Below are 19415 nucleotides of genomic sequence, written 5' to 3' on the forward strand. Positions count from 1 at the left end.
AGCACACTGTATTCTCTACCTTTAACAACACACAGCACGCTGTATTCTCTACCTGTAACACCACACAGCACACTGTATTCTCTATCTGTAACACCACACAGCACGCTGTATTCTCTACCTGTAACACCACACAGCATGCTGTATTCTCTATCTGTAACACCACACAGCACGCTGTATTCTCTACCTGTAACACCACACAGCACGCTGTATTCTCTACATTTAACACCACACAGCACCCTGTATTCTCTACCTGTAACACCGCAAGCACCCTGTATTCTCTACCTGTAACACCACACAGCACGCTGTATTCTCTATCTGTAACACCACACAGCATGCTGTATTCTCTACCTGTAACACCACACAGCACGCTGTATTCTCTACATTTAACACCACACAGCACCCTGTATTATCTACCTGTAACACCGCAAGCACCCTGTATTCTCTACCTGTAACACCACACAGCACGCTGTATTCTCTACCTGTAACATCACACAGCATGCTGTATTCTCTACATTTAACACCACACAGCACACTGTATTCTCTACATTTAACACCACACAGCACGCTGTATTCTCTACCTGTAACACCACACAGCACGCTGTATTCTCTACCTGTAATGGAAATATTGGAATAAAGTAAAGAACTTTTTTTCCACGCACATATTATGATCAAGCATCTTTTATCTTTGAAGTTGCGCCCCACAATAAAGCTCTGATCCTCTCTGTTGTTTAGCATCATTTACTTGTGTTACTGCATCACTTTTGTGAACACAGCCCTAATTTCACTGCACACTTCTTCACAATTAGAGAAATTAGTGCTGCACCTGCTTCTGGCTGGTCAAAAATGGTGAATCACTCTGGGGATTGAGGGATGCAGCCAAGCCTCCTGGGACATCACGCCCTGTCTGCATCATCAGCCTGTGCTTAGCAAATACACACAATGTGAGACAGAGGCATGGAAGATTTGTCTCCTAAGGGGGGAGAGCAGTGGGAGCAGGAGACTATGTGGATTTGCACAGATGCCATTTTTCTTAACTTCCTGGATTTCTATCAGCTACCAGTGTGGCAGATACAATAATACATTGTATAGACCAGTGATTTTCAACTTTTGAGCCGCGGCACACTTTTTATACTTAAAAAATCCCGGGGCACACCACCAACCAAAATGGCACAAAATGACACTAAAACAATACATATTATACATATAGTTAATAATATAGATTCTAAATGTATTTATACTCACTCAGTGTGAAACCTGGGCCTGTTTTCTTCTCCCCCCTGTGCTTCTCTCCTGTGCTTCTCTCCACCATACTTCTCCCCCCTACTTCTCTCCTGTGCTTCTCTCCACCATACTTCTCCCCCCTGCTTCTCTCCTGTGCTTTTCTCCACCATACTTCTCCCCCCTGCTTCTCTCCTGTGCTTCTCTCCCCCATGCTTCTCTCCTGTGCTTCTCTCCACCATACTTCTCCCCCCTGCTTCTCTCCTGTGCTTCTCTCCCCCATGCTTCTCTCCTGTGCTTCTCTCCCCATGCTTCTCTCCTGTGCTTCTCTCCACCATACTTCTCCCCCCTGCTTCTCTCCTGTGCTTCTCTCCCCATGCTTCTCTCCTGTGCTTCTCTCCCCCATGCTTCCCTCCTGTGCTGCTCTCCACCATACTTCTCTCCCCCCTGCTTCTCTCCACCAAACTTCTCTCCCCCCTGCTTCTCTCCTGTGCTTCTCTCCACCATACCTCTCCCCCCTGCTTCTCTCCTGTGCTTCTCTCCACCATACTTCTCCCCCTGCTTCTCTCCTGTGCTTCTCTGCACCATACTTCTCTCCCCCATGCTTCTCTCCTGTGCTTCTCTCCATCATACTTCTCCCCCCTACTTCTCTCCTGTGCTTCTCTCCACCATACTTGTCCCCCCTGCTTCTCTCCTGTGCTTCTCTCCACCATACTTCTCCCCCCTGCTTCTCTCCCCCATGCTTCTCTCCACCATACTTCTCCCCCCTGCTTCTCTCCTGTGCTTCTCTCCCCCATGCTTCTCTCCTGTGCTTCTCTCCCCCATGCTTCTCTCCTGTGCTTCTCTCCCCCATGCTTCTCCCCCCTGCTTCTCTCCTGTGCTTCTCTCCTTCATGCTTCTCTCCTGTGCTTCTCTCCCCCATGCTTCCCTCCTGTGCTTCTCTCCACCATACTTCTCTCCCCGCTGCTTCTCTCGACCAAACTTCTTTCCCCCTGCTTCTCTCCGCTGTTTCTCTCACCCATCCCCAGGTTTCTCTCTCCCCCTTCCTCCTCACCTCCTCAGAGATGGTTGCCGCTGCTGTCCGCCTCACCTACTGGCCCGGACGTGCTCCTCCAATCAGCGGAGTTTTCATGGTGCGCTGCGGCGGGCCGTAGCACACACGTTGATTGAATGCGTGCATCACCTCCACCATACCTCTCCCCCCTGCTTCTCTCCTGTGCTTCTCTCCACCATACTTCTCCCCCTGCTTCTCTCCTGTGCTTCTCTCCACCATACTTCTCTCCCCCATGCTTCTCTCCTGTGCTTCTCTCCATCATACTTCTCCCCCCTACTTCTCTCCTGTGCTTCTCTCCACCATACTTCTCCCCCCTGCTTCTCTCCTGTGCTTCTCTCCACCATACTTCTCCCCCCTGCTTCTCTCCTGTGCTTCTCTCCACCATACTTCTCCCCCCTGCTTCTCTCCCCCATGCTTCTCTCCACCATACTTCTCCCCCCTGCTTCTCTCCTGTGCTTCTCTCCCCCATGCTTCTCTCCTGTGCTTCTCTCCCCCATGCTTCTCTCCTGTGCTTCTCTCCCCCATGCTTCTCCCTCCTGCTTCTCTCCTGTGCTTCTCTCCTTCATGCTTCTCTCCTGTGCTTCTCTCCCCCATGCTTCCCTCCTGTGCTTCTCTCCACCATACTTCTCTCCCCGAAGCTTCTCTCCACCAAACTTCTTTCCCCCCTGCTTCTCTCCGCTGTTTCTCTCACCCATCCCCAGGTTTCTCTCTCCCCCTTCTTCCTCACCTCCTCAGAGATGGTTGCCGCTGCTGTCCACCTCACCTACTGGCCCGGACGTGCTCCTCCAATCAGCGGAGTTTTCATGGTGCGCTGCGGCGGGCCGTAGCGCACACGTTGATTGAATGCGTGCATCACGGCCCGCCGCAGCGCACCACGCAACCGCCCACATTATAATCCGTCACTGATCGCTGCGCATTCCCGGGGAACAAAACACAGGTGCACCATAGTTTGGGGAACTTTCCCCGCGGCACACCCGACCATGTGTCGCGGCACACTGGTTGTAAATCACTGGTATAGACACATATATTTAACTTTTAATGTACTTTTAATAGAAAAGTTTTTCTGATCCGGAGTTCCCCTTTAAATTTAAACAGTGTCTGAACCTAGCCTTAAAGTGAATTTTTAACAGCAGCAAATACTTCACTCTGAGAACACACTGACATTTAATTCATTAAAAAAAACTATGATACATCAGCCACAAGGTCACATCAACAATATATTTTTTTTTAATCCAAGGACCAGTTAGGACCAATGAAGTTTTATGGCTCTAAAGTGGAATTTCAAATGGCTTTGACATGATCCTCTGCTGTTTTCTAAAAGATTATTGCTAAACACATTAGTTGCAAACCAATTTAATATGGCATGTGGCAATATTCTTATATCAAGCTTTTCCATTTCCCTCTTACCTGACCCCTTTTGCAGGGATGAATAAGGAATTCCAATACTGGGACCACATAAATGAACAATTTTTATTTTTTATCGCTGTTTAAATTGGCCATAAAAATTCATTTTCTGTTCCCTCAGCACTGAGCTGTTACATATAACTTTATGAATTAAGTTTCTCAAATTCATAAAGTGAAATTTAATTTGATAATTGATAAATTGATAATCTAGAAATTCTAATTATCTGCATAATTTCCTGTGACATTCCCCAATAGAGAAGACACATAATCCTAGAATTTCTTTGTTTAAAAAAAAAATGTTGAAGGGGCTGGCAGTGTCATTTTAGTCTTAGGGTGGGTTTACACCGAGAGATTTATCTGACAGATTTTGGAAGCCAAAGCCAGGAACAGACTATAAACAGAGAACAGGTCATAAAGGAAAGACCTGAGATTTCTCTTGTTTTCAAATCCATTCATGGCTTTGGCTTAAAAAATCTGTCAGATAAATCTGCTTGCGTTAACGCACCATTAGGTCTTATTCACATGTTCTTTAGTGCGCCTGTAATTGCAGACCTGAAAGTACAGACTGGACATATCGGTAATCCACAGACCCTTTCAATAGACACTAGTGATCTGTGACGCAATTGTGGATCCATACTAGAACCTGACAGTTTTCTTTTCACAGTTATGTTATTGTGATCAGAGCCATTTAAATGAATGAGTCCATAGTGCTGTCTGTAATTGCGGGTCTGCAATTACAGGCGCAACTTGGGACTGAGACACATAATGTTGCCACTCATTCACTGACCATAAGTACTGAAGAAAATACATTCTCTTGTTTGAGAGAAATGAAGCAAAAAGAAGTGGTCACCCACTAATGCTACACGGATTGTTGGAACTACTACAGTATCTTACAAATTTCCCTCTGCAGAAGCCACAGGAACATAGCCTCAAAGAGATATGGAGGAGATTTATCACACCTTGTGCAGAGGAACAGTAGTCCAGTTGTCCATGGGAATCAATTAGATTCCAGCTTTTATTTTCAAGGCAAGGTTCACACTCTGTAAAAATGATTGTGTAAATAACGTCCGTTATTTTTCAAAAACAGCCATCATTTTTACATAGTGTACCTAGCCTCAGTTTTTTTTCCCCCACTGTTCCTCTGCACAAGGTTTGCGAAATCTTTCCCTATAGTCTCTGTCTCCTGTTAGGGCGCAAGATCCAGATGTTGTCTCATCTACTACTCACCTATTCCCCCATGCAGACCGGCTTCAAGCGCTCATTGGAAGTAGCCTGGACTACGCTGCTGGGAGAAGGCAGCGTACTCCAGGTGCGGATCACGGTGCAAGTCGCAGCATGGATCATGTGATTGGTTGCATTCACTTCAATGGTCCCTAAAATTGTGCGGATACGTGACCACGGACAATTTTACAGGACGTGTGAATACAGCCTTAGGCTCTATCAGCAGGGTAGGAGACCATAACCTTCTGGCAGCTTCCTTTTAAAAAATATGTAAGAAATTTAATGTCTTCATTATTAGTTCCAAGATTATAACTTGGATATTTCCTGTTCAATTCATCACGTCCTGAACTGTAATCATGCTGGTACATTTGCAAATATTTTAAATTAAACAAACAAAAAATGTACCAATAATGTTAGTTATGTAAATTGTAACTAGGCGACAACCTGCCAGTATGGTAAACATTTGTTTTTGGTACCTTTTGATCCATTACTGTCCATTACTGTTGAACTGCTGCACATTCTGAATCTTATTTATGAAACTAAAATGTCGTTTTCCCCCTGTGTTTTATTACGGTGTGAATGTATTACTTCTCAGAACATTTATTATTCATACGAGCATCTATCTGCTAAAATGTACAAAATTAGAAATTATAAGCAGCTATGCTTAAATGTGTTTTTATAAGCAGCTATGCACAGTGCTTAAATGTGTTTTTATTTTTACATTACTTAAAGGGACTGTCTGGGATAAAATGATATTTACCTATGCTGTCCGGGCTGCAGGTACATGTTTGTAATATATACTTACCTGTCCCGCTCCACCACAGCTGCTGGATCCCAGACCGCCCACTCTTCGCAGCTGCAGCTTCTTGGCAAGTGTCTCCCTTATCTTTGCTAATGTTACCTAACTTTACCTGACTTCCTGGTTGACCTCCTGTTTTTTTTTGTTTTTTTTTTGGGGGGGGGGGATCTCAGCCAGATTAACCATTGGGTTCTTGGTTGGCTCTATTACCAAATCCATTCTTTCCAGATTATTTTGTTAGGTGCGGCGACCAAATCTGATTGTTCCAAACCTTTTCAATTTAGTAGCTGTGGAGGCCACATTGCTCTTGGGAACTATCAGACATTTTGTGTACCCTTCCCCAGATCTATGCCTCCATACAATCCTGTGTATGGGATATCGGTTTTTGCTCTGATATAAATAGTCAAACATAATCAAGAGAAATGGAAGGCCAAGATTGATACATTTCAAGCAAAGGGTTTAAATACTAAATTCTGCTTTCACATTCTCATATATATGGAGCATTGAGCGCAGAAAACTTTTTTTTTTTTTTTTATTTTAGCACAAGGCCTCGTCATAACAAAATGTGAAAAAATAAGTTTATCTCAAGTAGTTGTACTTACCTACCATCGTTCCATGCAGCTCCTGGTACAGCTCCTCCCAGTTATCTGCTGCTCCTCCCTTGTCTATGCTTCTGAGACAACACAACCTTCTTGCTCTGTCAATCACAGACTTTAACTTTTTTTTTTTTAGATTGAGGAATACCCTTTTAAATAGCTCAAACATTTACAGTGTATCACGTTTACACATTCGGTCTACTGCACTAGCCCTACTAAATAAACTTTTTTCTGCTTGTGGAGATGAAGCAATAGCAGGCATAAGTGTTGATGTATTGCTTAGTTAGCAATTTAAGTTCCCGAAGGTTTATTCCATATTATAATTTTTTAATGAATTGAATATGGCTTTTGCTAAGTAGGTAAAAAAAAAAAAAAAAGAAAGAAAATATTAAATTAAATAGCAGGTTTTATCTTACCGTCCTGCTGTCTTGTTTTGATGATACATCTCCCATGTGTAACACAAAATTAATATGTAACAGGCTACTATTAGTGGTAAAGGAAAGAAGAACGTTGTGATTGTCAAGTAGAGCGTGTACCTGAAAAACAAAATTGAGAAATAAAAATAGTAGAATGACATTTCTTTTTGTTATGCATTAAAGTAAATCTTTCTAGACAGCCATCATTTTAAAGCCAAAAGACGGCTGTGAATAATGTTCATTTTGTGAACCTAGCCATACACATTAGCCAAATGTTAGCTGCTATACAAACCGTCAGTATAAGGAATGTTCTACAAAATCATTATGTCCTACCAAACAGTCCACAGGATAGGGGACAAGTAAGAGATCACGGGGGTCGGACCTCCAAACCCCCCGGTGATCTCTGTATCAGCCCCTAGGCTTCTGTGTTATGAATAAAGCCATGGGTGCACCGGAGAAAGCCAAGTACAGCCCTCTTCTGGCTTACTTGGCTTTTTCCGACACCTTTCTAGGAAGTAATAGAGCCGCAGGTCTTGTGCCCGTACACATGGCTCTCTTCATAACACAGGAGCCGGGGGCAAATACAGAGTTTGGCAGGGAGTTGGAGGTCAGACCCCCTGTAACCTCTTACTTGTCCCCTTCCCTGTGGATAGGGGACAAGTTATTTTTTTGTGGAATACCCCTTTAACCCCTTAACGACGCATGACGGGTATACCCATCATGCGGCCGTTAAGGACGATCAGAGAGGGCTCCCGACGTGAGCCCTCTCTGCAGCCCACGGTCCCCGGTTGCTATGTGCAGCCAGGGACTGCATGCATTAGCCGCCGCGGCTGGCTAATTAACTATTCAAATGCAGCTGTCAAAGCTGACAGCTGCATTTGGATAGCAGCCGTGCCCCCTGTCCTTGGTGTCTAGTGGGAGATCTCCCCCCCCGCAATGCGATCGCGGAGGGGAGATCCCTTGTACTGAGCTGGCCGGGGCGTCGCTCCAACGCTGATCCTGGCTCGGCACTCCATGTATGTGGTCTGCAGCAGACCAGTATAATGGAGCAATGATCTGATGGATCATTGCTCTATTATATACACAGCATTAATCTCAATGGGAGATTAGTGCTGTGTATATAGAAGTCCCCCAGGGGGCTTCTAATTGCTGTGAGTCAGAATAAAATAAAGTGTTTTTATTAATGAAAAATCCCCTCCCCTAATAAAAGTTTAAATCATCCCCCTTTTCCCATTTTATAAATAAAAATAAATAAGCAGTTTATGTGCTCATAAAAAGTATACACAGCAACCCTTAGGATCTATTTACACACAGTGCAAATAGAAATAAAAGTTTTATAACGTAAAAGCATTATGAGAACATGATAAGAAACTTGTTTTTAAAACCCATAATGTGGGTTCCCTTAACCCCTTAAGGTCAAAGCCAATTCTCGTTTTTGCGCTTTTGCTTTTTCCATTTTATGTTTAAAAGTCCATAGCGCTTGAATTTTTTAACCTAGAGACTTATATGAGCGCTTATTTTTTGCAAAACCAATTGTACTTTGCAATGACAGGCATTATTTTTCCATAAAATATGCTGCGAAACCGGAAAAAAAATAATTTGCGCTGTCAAATTGAAAAAAAAAACGAATTTGTTTTGATTTCGGGGAGTTTTGCATTTACGCCGTTCGTCCTATAGTAAAACTGACTGATTAAGCATGTTCCTCAATTTGTTACGATTACAACGATATATAACACGTATAACTTTTATATTATGTGATGGCTTGTAAAAAATTCAAACCATTGTTAAGAAATATATGTTCCTTAAAATCGCTCCATTCCCAGGCTTATAGCGCTTTTATCCTTTGGTCTATGGGGCTGTGTGAGGTGTCAGTTTTTGCGCCATGATGCGTTCTTTCTATTGGTACCTTGATCACTTTTTATTACATTTTTTCTGGATTTGATGCAACAAAAATGCGCAATTTTGCACTTTGGAATTTTTTTGTCGCTGACGCAGTTTACCGTGCAAGATCAGGAATGTGATAATTTAATAGTTCGGGCGATTACGTGCGCGCCAATTTTAAATATGTTTATTTATTTGTTTATTTATCAATTTATATTTGTAAAATGGGAAAAGGGGGGTGATTTGGACTTTTATTAGGGGAGGGGATTTTTTATTAACAAAAACACTTTTTGACTTTTTTTTTTACATTAACTAGAAGTCCCCCTGGGGGACTTGTATATAGACAGCACTGATCTCTCATAGAGATCAATGCTATGTATATACACAGCAAAGATCAAAGGCCACAGCAATCTATTGCCGAGCCGGGATCAGCGTCATTGCGACGCTGAGGCCCGGGCCGGCCAGAAGAACGGATCTCCCCCCCGTGATCGCATCGTGGGGGGGGGGATCCATCCCACTAGACACCAGGGACGTGCAGTACAAAGCACTTCAATGCAGCTGTCAAATCTGACAGCTGCATTGAAGTGCTTTGTACTGCACGTCCCTGCAGTAGACGTGCAGCTGCAGTGAAGTGCTTAATTAGCCGGCGCGGCAACGGGACCTGTGCCGACTAATAGAGGCACTGCCCGGCGGGACCCTGCTCTAAACACCCCCCGCGGCATCATGACGTACCAGGTACGTCATGGGTCGCTAAGGGGTTAAACATCTTATCGGCCAGCAATATACCTATACTGTACCTAGATAAGAACCAGTCACACAAGTAATGCTCCCTTACACTATTGCTAGTATACAGTGGTGCCTTGGATTACGAGCCAATTTTTTTTCAGGCACGTGCTTGTTGTTCCAAATCCCCTCTTAATCCAAAGCAAATTTTCTCATAAGAAATCACTGATATGCAGACAATTGGTTCCTCACCCCAAAAATAATTCTGAATAACATGTAAAACAGATTAAACAAACACTGAGAAACAGCTGAATATGTGATATTATAAGTTACTGTACAGTATAGGAATCAGCATGTGTAGTATAATGTATGGTAAGTGCATAAACCTGAAAATAAAGCAGCAGTTTGTAGATACAGGATGGAACTGCAGATACCCACAATGCAGTAGCGTAGTACAACAGGCTAGAATAGAGAAGCAGGGCTGCTGTCAAAGGTCTATGTGGTCACATGACAGCATGACAGCAATTGGGAAGGTGTGTGTGTGTGTTCAGTATGGACCAATCGGGAAATGAGAATCACAGAGCTGTGCAGGAGGACAGTGACAGAAACTTCTTTATACAAGAGTGTGAATGAAAGAGTGTAAGTGCAGGCATATTATAGCAGCAGTGTGTATAGCTGAGTGTGAGTGCGGACACATTATAGCAGGAATAGAGAGGATGAAAAACACAAGGGCTGACAGAGACTACAGGGAGCATGAAGTAACGAGCAGGGCAAATGTGGGCAAATGAATGAAGTGCTCTCTGTCTGGGGAGAGAGGGGTTACAGCTATGGAGAGATTACCTCCACAGTCCTGTCCTCTGATGTATGCCCCAGCCTGAAGTTGATCTGCTATGATTTGGAAGGTGAGGGAGACTTCCTGGGTCAGAGTACAGGGCTGTAGACCCCGCTATGCAGACCATGCCCCTCCCTGACTCACCCTCCCACCCAGTAAGGGAGCTCTTAAACCAAAGCAATGCTCTTAAACCAAGTTACAATTTTGAAAAACTGTGAGCTCTTCTTGCAAAATGCTCTCAATCCAAGTTACTCTTAAACCGAGATACCACTGTAATTGCAAACTTACATACATACATGCATGCATTGCATAGCTTTGATTTATAAAGACTATTTTTTATTAAAATATGGTATTGCCCCCCAAAAGTTATACAAATTACCGTCTACCATCATCCTCTCCAGCAGTCACAGCCCGCACAGCTCTGGGAGTCGGGTCGTGACATCACCATTTTATCCAGGAAGTGACATCACCATGTTATCCAGGAAGTGACATCACCATGTTATCCAGGAAGTGAAGCCTTGATGCAGTAGTAAGTGCAGGGAAAAGCACTTTATAAGCATTTCCCGTAATAAGTGTATATTGGTGATTTCTGATACCATTGCCAGTGCATTTATATTAAATATTTATTAAAATTGAGTCATTTAACCTTTCAAAGCTTTTTCGATTGGTGCACAAGGGCAAATTGTGTTTCATCAAATCAGTATTGTACTTCAGTTTTCCTCTGTATATAAATGCTGCTGCGGTTGGAAGAAATAGAATAAAAAAATCCATACTCACAGTGCCCCCGTCTTCTGCAGCTCCCGTCTGTCTATGTCTAGTCCCCTGATCTTCTGTCTTCTTCCTGCTCCCAAGATGAGGACTGGAAGCAGAAAGAAGAAAGAGGATTGGGTGACTGGACATAGCTGAAGGGAATGGGCGACAGAATACTTTTTTAACTGTAAGGCTTGAGCTACACAGGTACTTCACCTGCAACACATATTGCACAGCCAAAGATCGCTGTGTCACTTTTCTGCAATACAGTCAAATTATATGTTTAGAAACTGTGACATGACAGGTGCCAGAAAATCAAACCTGCTGGAGTTCTGGTGACTTGGGTTATAGTTGGGGCAACTTGCATGTCAACCACATTCATTTTCATTAGCTGTGAATCAGGAAGGTGCCACTGTAATCTTGGGATATACTGTATGATGTGTATTACACACAAAGTAGTCATATAATGCTAGCTTAAAGTATAACTCCCATTTTTAAAACCTGATTGGTAGGGGTCCGGCTGCTAAACCGAAAGGGCTGCCGTGTGCGCGAGCACGTGCTCTCCCTCTCTATCTCTGCTGCAGAAGGTAAATTCCGTAGACTGCTTATATGAGCAGTAGGCCACTAGTGTGTATCACTTGTTAGAAAACTCCAAACTGATGAGGGGCAACACCCCGAAACAGCTGTATGTGGATGGATACCTTGCCTTGGGTTTTCCCTTGTCGTTACATTGACTTATAGGGCCACTTAATATTGTGATTTTGGTGGTTTAATTACAGAAGCCACCCCTTGGATGGATCCTTCCTGGAGGGATATCTGGATAGTCCTGTGTTTCGAGACTCTTAAATGAGGCTCCACGGGCTCTTCTTTTGCATCTTCATGTTTCCCAGGGAGCAATGCAGCTAGGATTTCACTGCATTGAGCGCTTTCAATAGCAGCCAGCAGTGTTATCGTTTGGCTGGTCTCCCTGAGATCAGCGATCTGTTTCTCTTATGGCTCTACTAGGCATTGCTCCCACCTAGCCAGAATCCTGCTCCACACTGATGAGGGGCAACACTGTAAATAGCTGTATGTGGATGGTTACCTGGCCTTGGTTTTTCCCTTGTCATTACATTGACTTATAGGGCCACTTAATATGGTGGTTTCGGTGGTTTCCTTACAGGAGCCACCCCTTAACTGGGTCCTTCCCGGAGGGATATCTGGCTTGTTCTGTGTTTTGAGACTCTTAAATGAGGCTTTATGGGCTCTTCTTATGCATATTCATGTTTCCCAGGGGGAAAGGCAGCTAGGATATCACTGCATTGAGCGCTTTCACTAGCAGGCGGCTGTGTTATCGAGTGGCTGGTCTCCCTGAGATCAGCGATCTGTTTCACTTATCAGAAAACGGCAGTTGAGGCTCCATCACTAAGGCCATTTGGTCTTCATTAACAGCAAAAAAAGAGACCAAGTGCAGGAAGTGATGTCATTTGTCCCTCTGCTCTGCACAGATTGGCTCAGCGAAGAGAAATGCTGATTGGTCAGCAGCTGTATATGCCCTTGTACACTCCTGCAGAGAAAACTGACTGATCTTCTAGCCTAAGGCAAATGTCATTTAGAAAAAAAAAAGGCCCTCACATCGGCTCAGAGTGAAATGTAGAAGCATGAGCAGCGCTATGGGCAGTGCAAAATAAAAATCTAATTATAAAGCAAGCATTAATCATTAAATCATGAAAGGAACACTTTATCTTTTAACCTCACTTGTTTGGAAAAAATAATGTTCAGAAATAATACTTTTCTACAGACAAAAGACTAGAATAAGAGAGAAATCATGAAAGCAATAGCACATGTAAATCATTCAAAAGTCTCTTAACAAAGCATAGTCTAATTGACAATTGGGTTACCGATTAAACGTTCTCATACTTACCAGAGAACATCGTTTGGTGTTGTCAGATCAAATGCACAACTTTCCAACCCATCTTTAAACTGGATGACCTTGGAATAAACCCAGACAGGAAACACAACTACAAAGGACGCTGCCCACAGAAGTATGTTAACACGGATTGTCTTTGATATTGTCCTCAAGCTTGTAAGACGGAAAGGCTGGACAAGAGCCATATATCTGTAATGTAAAGGAGGCCATCACTATAAAAATATGACAACAATATAACATTGCAATCATTACATATGACAATTGCTGTGAGGCATCTAACCTGCTGATATGTGCTGAATAGAGATGAGCGAACCGGGTTTGGGTTCGAGTCGATCCGAACCCGATCGTTCGGCATTTGATTAGCGGGGGCTGCTGAACTTGGATAAAGCTCTAAGGTTGTCTGGAAAACATGGATACAGCCAATGACTATATCCATGTTTTCCCACATAGCCTTAGGGCTTTATCCAACTTCAGCAGCCACCGCTAATCAAATGACGAATGTTCGGGTTTGGATGGACTCGAGCATGCTCCAGGTTCGCTCATCTCTAGTGCTGAAGATTAAGGTAATTTTCTTACATTAATCCTCTGCGCTGTTTTTGTGATATTTGTAGTTCATTTCATATTCTAATTTGGTGATCTGGTGTGGTAATGAGCGAACATGTTCGTAAATGTATGTATGTTCGTACAAACATAAATCTAATTGTTTGTCTTCGCCGATCGCTAACAATTTGTTTGCTGATCGGAATGGTTATGACAATCATTTTTGCACATATTCAAACATGCGAACGTTTATTTTGCGATGAACGCAACTGGGTAAGTTTCCTCCCATCAGTTTGAAAGAGCCAATGAACATGTGGGGAAGGGAGGGCACATCAGGTAATGTAGTAGCCATGTTCACTACTGGCATTACTATGACTGGCTGTACGATTAGCGTCATTACGTACATTATGTATGTGCTATAAAAACGCAAAGCTGAGGCAAATTTTCTCAGTCTTTCCTGATTCTTGTGCCATTTAGTAGGAAGAGTGAAATGAGCAGGGACATCATCTGAATTTAACTAGGCAGCAATATTCACAGTGGTAGTTAGTCAGTGTAGGGAGGGCGAGCTGACTGAGTAGGGCTTAGAACGTTGATAGAATCCAACGTTTAAGCACTATAAGGATTAATTTCTTAACCCTGTAGTGACCAGGCGTCCATAATAGTCTATCCTGTCCATTATCTTCACACATCATCAAAAATAGAGAAAATAGAGAAAAGGTGGCCGATTCTTATATTTAAAAAAACGTCCGTTATTGCCGCGATTTAACTGACTACAGTGGCAATGCATTGAAGTCAATGGGAAGACAGGACGTCAAATGCACACAATGTATTGAATAATGGACGTTTTTACCACGGACATCAAAATAATTAACATGATCATTATTTTCGGACGTCTTTTGCAAACAGCGGATTTTTTTTATTAGTTGTTCTAACACAGTTTTTCTTTTTTCACCGTTCTTTCTCTGTTTTTTTCTATTAAATTCAATGGACTTTTCAATTAAGACACACCCAAAGGGCAATTAGTAACTTAAACTAGAATAATGTACAAACACCAGTCATTTCACTAAGGGAAGGCCAGACAGCTAAATCACGTCCGTTATTTTATACTCAAAATGACGTCTGTCATTTTAAACGGAGCTGAAAAAACGTTGTGTGAACATAGCCTACTTGACTTCTCAGAGGCAAAAAGGGGAGGCTCGCTGGGACGTCTTGACTTGCTGAGCTGACTGTATGCTGCAGCCTAGCATTCCTAGCGCGTATTGCATAATACATGTATGCAAGTTATTATGTATACGCACGGGTGAATAAAAGGTACGCTAATGTTACGCACATTGTAATTGCTCAGCTATTACATATTTTATGCTTTGCACCTGATAATCTGTATGCACCGAAACATACGCTTATACTATACATTCGTTATTTGTTAGTGATTGTTCAGTGGACACGAACTGAACCGATAACGATAATCTTTTTTTAAAGTTCACTCATCACTTCTCTGCAGTGGGACTACCTTCATCCTCGGCACCCTGTGTGCGATATAGGGACATATCAGTAGGTTAGACGATTCAAACCTGCTACTTTTGTAGATGTATTTATGGCAGCTTTCAGTTTATTTGCGCTTGGACTCTATTAACAAATTAGCAAAAAATAAAAGTAAAAACGGCGCCATAAGTCAATAGTCTAATAGAAGTTATTGAATTATAGGAAAAGTGACTTTCATGTGGAATATTCATGTGGAATATTGTTATCAATGAACAGTTCTTAAACCACCAACGGATCGTAGGCTCATTGAAAAAAAACAAAAAAACACAAATCTGTAGCTTAGATGAGAATCATACAAAAAAATTGTCCTTTTTAATTGTTTATTAAAGATGCAATGAAAGGAATGAATGCAACAAATAAATACAAATGTAAAAGCAAAATATTTGTGAAATCTGAAAAGGAATTGCGACTCCATTTAATTAGATCTTCTGTGTGATAACAAAGAGTGTTTGCTAATTGATTCTTTAGCAGTGATTTCTTAATGCAGCCTGGTAACACACTAAGAATAATAATCTCAATAACTGGCTGATTTCTTAATGCAGCCTGGTAACACACTAAGAATAATAATCTCAATAACATTGGCTGCTAAGACTTTTTTCTATCTGCGCTGATCTTTACAATAAAATTGTGTACATGAGTACTTTGTTTCCTTTACAAATCTCACATACTCCCTAAGGCCACGTTCGCACATTGTATTTTTACAATAAACAACGGCCATTATTGCAGGTTGCAACAACGGGCGCGGTTTATTGACAGTGTGCGATTACATTGTAGTGTATAAAACACCGGCCGCAGTGTATACACTATGGCCGGTGTTCCATGCTTCCACACAGAAAAACTGACAGTGAACAGTGGCCGCACAAAATAGCCTGTGCACACAATGTAAAGTAAGGCTCCTGGCCGCACTTTACATTGTATGCTATGGCTAATTGGATTCTCCCCACATTCCAATTAAAATGAATTGATGTTCACCTGGCTGATACGGAAGAATTGGCCTGATCTGAGACATTGTGGACTAAATTTAGTCAATCCACCAAATGCAATAGGCCTGGCACAGATATACTGTGGTATACATAGGCATATCATTCTGCCTGTATGGTAAAACCAAATGTAGGGTCTTTATCAGATGTAAATGTAGTATTATTAATGAACAGACAACACAGCGAGCCCATGTCCCAGGACCCCAGTAATGCCTCTGCCAGGCAGCCAATTAACATACTGTATGTTGTATCTGGGATGTGTTTTCTAATGTTTGTTAACCGTATTTGCATATCTTTTCTGTGTAATTTGTGCTCCAAGCTTTCTAAGGGCTTAAAGAATAATTTTTGAATTTTGAATATGTATTAAATCATTTTCTATTCAGTTACAACATCTATACCATGCAGTATACATAAAAGATTTAAATAGCTTACATAAACCCTACTGTGATAGACAGCGTATAATGGATGCTAAGAGGACATCAAGTCACATATTGCACATAATGTTTGAATTTTCAGTGAGAACTTAAAACTTCTATTGTGACTGTAATTGTCCCTCTGAACTAAGACTAAAAAGTGTTGGCTTTGAATCCTTTTCCTTCATTTCTGCTTCTATACATCATCAAGCTGAGCAAATTCCTTTGTTTAAAACTGAATTTGAAAACAAGAATTTAAAAAGAGAAAAATATAAATACAGTCATTTTCTTAAAAAGTTTTTGCTAGTTCTTGTCAGTGCTAAACCTTGTGAGAAATGGCTCCAAAGCACATATTGAAAATCAGTTGCATAACTTGCAGATTGAATGAACTGAAGACCAGAATAAATTTAAAGTGCCTCTGTACCCACAGTCTGGTTCCTCCAAACCGCTTGTACCTTTGGATAGCTGATTTTAACCCAAGATCTGTCCTGGGGTCCGTTCGGCAGGTGATGCAGTTTTTGTCCTAAAAAGAACTCTTAAACTTGCAGCCCTTTGTCAAATTGAAGTGGCCTACAGTGTCTGTGCCCTAGGCCTGCAACGCCTCTCCGTCCCTCCTCCCCACCCTCTTCCCCATTAGGAATGCCCCTTGGTAGGATTTCTCCTATTCCCCACTTGTCTAAACACTGCATATGTGCTGGATCAGTAAGGCACATGTGCAGTGTTTAGACAAGTGATGATTAGGAGAAATCCTGCCCAGGGGCATTCCTAATGATGAAGAAGGGGGAAGAGGCGTTGCAGGCCTAAGGCACAAACACTCTAGGCCACACCAACTTGACACAGCGCTGTAGGTTTAAAAGTTGTTTTCTGGACAATAACTGCATCGCCTGTCAAACGAACCCAAGGACAGATCATGGATTCAAAGCAGCTATCCGATGAGTCACTATAAGTAGGGGAAAGTTGATACTCTCTTGCCTTATTCCCACGTTCCATGCATGGTCTGTAAATATGGACGATGTGTGACAGAACAGAGTTTGGAGTTGCCGGCATCATGTATAATTATGATGTTGGGAGCTCTGAAACTATTTAAATGTTCATGCAACAGTACTAATACTAACACAAACAATTAAACTGTTTTTATCTAAAGAACGTGGGAATGAGGCCTAAGGCTGTGTTCACACAGGAGTTTCTGGCGAGCTTTGATGCATTTTTGCCACAATTTTCCCGCTGTTTTGCTATGAATTTCACACAGAAAAAAAAAGCAACACGAACGGAAACATGGTTATCATGCTTATATTTTCCAGCATGTTTTGGTTCCACTGTTGCTGTTTGTTGTATAAGTAAATATACACAAAAGGAGCTGACTGGTTAGGAAGAACAGATTGTAGTTTGCAATGTATGCATCCATTCTATAATAAGGAAAAAACATTAGAAATGGGCTTCAATACTTAATTGACATGTGCACATTACATTAGACTGTAGAATATAGCGCTAGGCATGGGAAAATATCAATAGTTGTAAACCCCAGCTTGATTGCCATGGGAATATAACTGTTTGCAGTAAACCTGGTTAGATAGCCATGAGAAAACACAAATTAAGGGCTTTATAGGGTGCCAGAGACTCAGCACTGCTCCTAAGGCTTCCCCACATTATGCCTGAGTCTCCCATTGACTTTAATGGGGTTCATTACTCGAGTCAAGCATTTGAGTATTGAAAAATTCTTGACTCAAGCAACAAACACTCAAGCATTTTAGTGCTTGTTTAACACTAGTAAAGACATACAGTGCATCATAGCTTGCTACTGTATGGGGCTGTGTAACCACAGACTGCTTAGAGTCAAAAGTGCCTAAATTGGGAACTTGCACAAATTGACTATAATTGGCTCCTACAGGCTTTCTTCTCTTGCTTCTCTCCTGTGACCCCTTAGTGGCTGCAGTTCCTGTTCTACCCTATAGGGACATGGTCAGTTCACTGCCTGAAAATAAAAGGTCCAGTTGACATGTCTCAAATATGTAATGCCATGCAGATATACTTGAAGGTCACAAAGGCTCTAACGATTAACCTGTACCGAGTCAATGGTATGGTTTTGCCATAGCGAAGGTGTGTTGTTCCTGTCCAGCTATCCTGAATTCCAGTTTACTAGAGGTTGAATCTGTCTCACCCTTGTGTTCTATGCTGACCCTTCTGTTTATGGCCTGGACCGGCGTGCTGTGCCATCTGTCCCAACCTTTCTGTCAGTACCTGACAATGATTCTGGACTGTCTACCACCACTCTTCTGCCTGATATGTAAAAATCTGATGTTTTATTAACAACTTCAACATACATATATTTCTCTTTTGTTTCATAGAAACAAGTATTTCCAAAAGGTTCAGGATTTTCATCAGAAATTTGTCACTTGCTGTGTTTGTTGTGTCTTCTACTTTTATGTTCTGCACTACTTCTCTTTCATCTTTGCCTTCTAAATAAAAAAAAGTGACAGAAATAATCCTAGGCAGCACCAGGCGGTCACTGATTCCGCAGCTTTTGTAGGCAAATACAAAATCCTGTTATCTTTTCAATGAATTGTAGAGGCTTCTTGTAGCAACATCTGTTGTGTGAATCCTTGTCACGGTTTCTACTTCTGAAGTTTTCGTCACCTTTTGATTTGTCTTCCTCATATTTATAAATGTTATGATGCACACAGTCATTTAATTTACTCGTGAAATATATTATCTTTGAAAACAAATTATCTTCCCTATTATCTAAGGTCACCAGGGAGAGAAAAAAAAAGACAATAGGAAACAGACAATAAAAAAAATAAAAAATAGACAATAGGAAACCCTGTTTCAAATTTCATAAAGTGGTTCTATATTCTTCTATATAAAGTACAATCCAATACAACTAATGGAATTAGTATTTACTCTGTATTTTAGAGTCCTCAAGTTATCTGATTAGACTCTCAACCAGAAGTATAGTTGGGTTACAGTGTCACAGAAAACTTTTGGCTGCCAGGGTTCAGCAGAGGAGTCCCCCATGCCATGATATTGCACAAACTGATGAGAACTAGAATGAACCTGGTTACATTACATCATAGGGTTATAATGAGTCAAGAAAGGGGCTGACGGTGGGGGTTATTATTAAAGGGGCTATCTAGGCAGGG

At 41.9% G+C, this 19415-nt stretch overlaps 1 protein-coding gene across 1 annotated transcript in view; it reads right to left on the minus strand.

Moving 5' to 3' along the window:
- The window catches only part of MCHR2 (melanin concentrating hormone receptor 2), a 49992-nt gene that overhangs the window by 5546 nt on the left and 25031 nt on the right, over positions 1-19415 (minus strand). Inside the window, exons 3-4 of the mRNA XM_069973607.1 lie at positions 12798-12992; positions 6709-6828 (exon numbers count right to left, since the gene is read on the minus strand). Of these exons, the coding sequence (XP_069829708.1) occupies positions 6709-6828; positions 12798-12992 (315 nt within the window). The remainder of the gene's footprint in view (positions 1-6708; positions 6829-12797; positions 12993-19415) is intronic.

Source organism: Dendropsophus ebraccatus, chromosome 6 (genome assembly GCF_027789765.1).
Source record: "Dendropsophus ebraccatus isolate aDenEbr1 chromosome 6, aDenEbr1.pat, whole genome shotgun sequence".
Lineage (NCBI taxonomy): Eukaryota > Metazoa > Chordata > Amphibia > Anura > Hylidae > Dendropsophus > Dendropsophus ebraccatus.